At 38.3% G+C, this 4,583-nt stretch overlaps 1 protein-coding gene across 2 annotated transcripts in view; it reads right to left on the bottom strand.

The window, feature by feature from the left end:
- Window positions 1-4,583, bottom strand: part of LOC107561566 (RNA-binding motif, single-stranded-interacting protein 1-like) — a 70,993-nt gene that overhangs the window by 24,177 nt on the left and 42,233 nt on the right. For both annotated transcript variants that reach the window (XM_016246037.1, XM_016246038.1), the window contains exon 4: window positions 1,700-1,791. In XM_016246037.1, coding sequence (XP_016101523.1) covers window positions 1,700-1,791 — 92 coding nt within the window. The remainder of the gene's footprint in view (window positions 1-1,699; window positions 1,792-4,583) is intronic.

Genomic DNA, 4,583 nt, shown 5'->3' on the forward strand with positions numbered 1-4,583 from the left:
TTCCTTTTCTTCAGTGCAGTAATGCAAAATACACAACTGCAATGCAACGCTCTGCCTTTTATGCGTTCATAATAATATTATTTTCATTACAACTGAGTGCATTTTCTCAAATTCTACCAAAACAAATCCAGATGTTTAAAGATTTTTATTTTATTATTCATAAGAGAGATTTAAAATTAATGATTAATAATGGTGATGATAATGTTCATGTGGCTCAGTGGTAGAGTATTGCGTTAGCAGCGCAAAGTTTGTGGGTTCAATTCCCAGGGAACACACATACTGGTAAAAAATGTATAGCCTGAATGCACTGTAAGTCAATGTCACAATTAGAGGTCGACCGATTGATCGGCCGATTTTTTTTGCATTTAATTAATCGGCATCGGCCGATTGTGCTGCAAATTAGGCCGATTTATAGGCCGGTGCACTGGCGGGCAGGCAGCTAAGCGTTGTTGCGGAACTCCCTCTGGCTGCGTGAGATGGAGCTGCTCACGCTCTGAAGGCTGCAGCAGCTGTGGCTTGTTCACACACAGCCTCAGCTAATGGCAGGGTAAAACAGACCGTTTCGAAAGCAGGATTACGTTTTACCTTACTAGACTTGATGCCGGAAAGTTATATTCATAAGTGCAAGTCATTTGCATGTGAAAGTAGAAACGCGTTCAATTCAGATGAAACTTCTGGGCTGATTATAACGTGCACGTTAACTTTCCTCATGAAATGTGTCTGTGGGTCCGACAATAGCCTCCACAATGTCATATATTCGCTCCTTCAGAACTGTTTTGAGAAGGTGCTTAAGTTTTGAGCCATGTATTATTACTCTAAATTGGGCTACTACTACCATTACTATCTTGTACCATGCAATAATCATTTACTCAAACTCACTTTTATGAGATTAATGAAAAAAAAAAAAAAAGAAAATCGGCCAAAAAAATCGGCATCATATATCGGCCATCGGCTGCCCTGATTTCTAAATATCGGCATCGGCCAGTGAAAAACCCATTTCGGTTGACCTCTAGTCACAATGCAAAATATCTTGATCACAATTTTCTTTATAGAACAAATCATTTCTAATATAATTTGTAATGCCAGAAAAATGTATCGTAATTGTGCATTATGATATTATTCATTACATCTGAGTGCATCTTATCCCAAATTCTAGCAAAATCAATATTTTTATTTATTTATTTTATTCCTATTATTTGCAATAGAGATTTTAATAGAGATTAATTTTTTTTTTAAACAATTCCCAGTAATATTTAAATCCGCATAAATTAAAGGCTGATGTATATATATATATATATATATATATATATATAAAATGGCAATTAAACACATTTTATACCATGTGTGTGTATATTAGTATACATCAGCCTTTAACTTATGCATCATAATGCAAAATATCTTGATAATCTAGAAGACTTCATTTACTTTATAGAAAAACTCAACTTCTAATATAATTTGCTTGCTGTTGATTTTAGTGGTGAAATGTGATCTGGACATGTTCCTGACTGGCTCCTGTTTGTCTTTCAACCAGTCAGCCGGCTCGTCTGGATGCTGCACCTGTACAGGTGTGTCCTCCTCACACTCTCAGGCATCTGCCTCTGACATCACAGTCTGCTGACGTCACACGACTCGTGAAGCGTGTCAGACGGATCTTGCTGCAGGTGACAGGAGGAACAGGTGTGTGCAGGTGTGTTCTTACCTTTGCCATCTGAGCCTGAACTCCGCTGGTCTTCAGAGCGCTGACTGCTTTCTGAGCAGCAGCAGGGCTGTCAAAGTCTACAAAGCCATAGCCTGAGAGAAAGACAAGCACAACATAAGCTGTGATACAGCTTTAAAGAGACTGCACACAGTTTTAATAATCGCCACATCGCATCTGTGTGAGCTGCACGCTGTACAGTTGACACAGGAATTGTCACTTGCACAAACGAGGCAGTGTCAAATCGTCACTAAAGCTCATAATTTGCATTTATTTTTAATGCACACTCAGAGTGCCGCTCACATAAGGCCACCTCACATTCGGCTCACAAACTCAGGCTTGTGCTGTGTGTAAGCTACGGTGCAACAATTGCCCCATTGTTAAAACAAAAATGCACTGCATTATCAAACATTTAGGTGAGAATCATATATTTGAGAAAAATATCGGCTCACAAGAGTCACCTCTTGAGTGGAATTCCCCCCCATTTTCAAAAATGAAATTCATTTTTGTATGAAGTGTTTTGTATGAGGTGTAACGTTTTAATTCTCGCTGTTCAATTGTTGCCGCCGCCGCCATGTCGTGGCGCTGTGAAAGCGAAACTAGTTTGTTTGACCTTCCAAAAGAGGACGATATCTGCTTCGTCATGCCTAGAGCTGATCCGTGCTGGTCGCTGAGGAAATGCATCAATTTCGCGCTGTGGATCGCCGGATCGGCTTTTACCGGTCGTCACATGTGGTTGCCGCAGGCATCACAATATGGTGAGGGGCGTAACATTTCTGTCACATGCTTGAGGAATTCGGCCAATCACAACGCACTGGATAGCTGGCCAATCAAAGCACACCTCGCTTTTTCAGACCGATGAGCTTTGTAAAAATCGACGCGTTTCAGAAAGGCAGGACATAGAGGAGAAACAATGTACAGTATGTGGAAAATAATGTGTTTTTTAACCTTAAACCGCATAAACACATTTCATTACACCAAATACACAAAATAATGTTCTTTTTATCAACATCATATGACCCCTTTAATCAAATAACAAAAGAAAATCATTAACTGACTGAATATCTTTTGTATATTTAATGATTAATCAATATTTTATGAAAAGAAAACTATACAGTGTTTTTAAACTTTTGATTTCAATTTCTGTACCTGACATTTGATCAGTTTTATTTATGCTATTGCTAATTAATTTGTTTACTTGTCTTTAACAATTTAATGTTTGAAATTTTATATTAGTCTAGTTTTTTTCTGTGGTATTTTTTTGATAAAACCATAGACCTAAAACAGAATAAATATGTTTGACATCTAAATATTTGACTTAAAAAAAATCCATTAATTTTCCAAAGTGTCCATTTCAGTGAATCTGATTCAATGAATCGCTCAACAGCACTCTCCATTTTTCATATATTAAAATGTTTAGGATGTGTAGGAAAATGTTCGTTTCTGTATATTGTTATATTGGTAAATATACATTTATTTTATACAGTATTTGGTTGCAATGATGGTTCCACTCTCAAAGCAAATCCATATACAATATATTGTCAAAAGACTATCATTATTAGTTGTGCGGATGGATCATAGGTGTTTCTTTGTCACATATATTTGAGCTATTAATCAGGATGATCTGTGTTTGTGGTTTGACCTGTTGACTGATTAAATATAGCAGCAGTTACAGCAGAGGAGTGAAGGGTGGAGCTGAACGCAAGGACTTATCTTGGATCCGCTTCCTCGTGCCCATTTAATTGTTCTCATTAGAGGAAGCAAACACTGATAGTGCAGCGCTTCTCTTGATATGTGACTCACAGCACACTTCTACAAGCAGAGCTTTGCTTCCTGCTGTGGCCCTTAAAGTGTTTTTACCCAATACACACTTCGTAATTCCAACAGTCTCACGGGAGTTTCTGTGTGTATCAAAAAAACATCAGTGTATCCATTAGATGGTGTCATTTATGATCTTTTGAGCCTTGCATATTTATTTTCTGGTAAATTGTATTTTTTTGTAAATTACGTCATTTGTTGCGTGAAGTTCCTTTAAATTTTCTGAGGGTGCTCTGATCAGGATTTTTGAGCTGATCACTGATCACTAGGGTTGGGTATAGTTTTAATTTTATCGATTCCGATTCCGGTTCTGCTTATCGATTCCTAATTCCGATTCCAATAAGATTAAAATTTGTTTAACCTTATAAAGTCTATTGTATAATTAATTTTTAAGGCCTCTACATGATCAACTTTGCTGAATAAAACACTGCACACAATCTTTCTTTCATCATCTGATTGACTTGTGCTTTACATGTAATTTTCCTGTGAAATCTTTAAGGATTTTTATTAAGTAAACATAAGAATATCTTTCATGTTTGTACACTCTAAAAAATGCTGGGTTGTTTCAACCCAACTTTGGGGCAAATATGGACTAACCCAAAGTTTGGGTTAAAACTAGGGCTGTGCGATTAATCAAAATCATCATATAATCGTGATTTATGCTTGCGCGATTTCTAAATCGCTTTACAGCACAATTTTCCGCGCCCCCGACCTCCCGCAGTATGCTATCCGAACCAATCAGAATGCAGCGCGCCTAAATGGAGCACGAGAACAGAACAGACCGGGCGGGCATACAAACGTAACACCAGGTCCACACACTCCGTCTGTGGTGCGTATTTTTTCCGTACCCATGTTAACAGATCAGAGCGTTCACACTGCACGCAACTGCGGTCCGGCAGTGCGCTCCAGGAGCGGTGCGTCTGCAGCAGTAGTCTGCTGTGCTGCACGTGCTGAATTAAAGTGGCAGCGCATTATTCGCGGTAAAAATTAACATGGATTGACACGGAAATTCAAGTAGGTATAACTGCAGACCGGAGATCTCCAAAATGGGGCGTGAACTCCAAAAGTG

The sequence above is a fragment of the Sinocyclocheilus grahami genome, unplaced genomic scaffold (assembly GCF_001515645.1).
Source record: "Sinocyclocheilus grahami isolate Dianchi unplaced genomic scaffold, SAMN03320097.WGS_v1.1 scaffold780.1, whole genome shotgun sequence".
NCBI classification, from domain to species: Eukaryota; Metazoa; Chordata; class Actinopteri; order Cypriniformes; family Cyprinidae; genus Sinocyclocheilus; species Sinocyclocheilus grahami.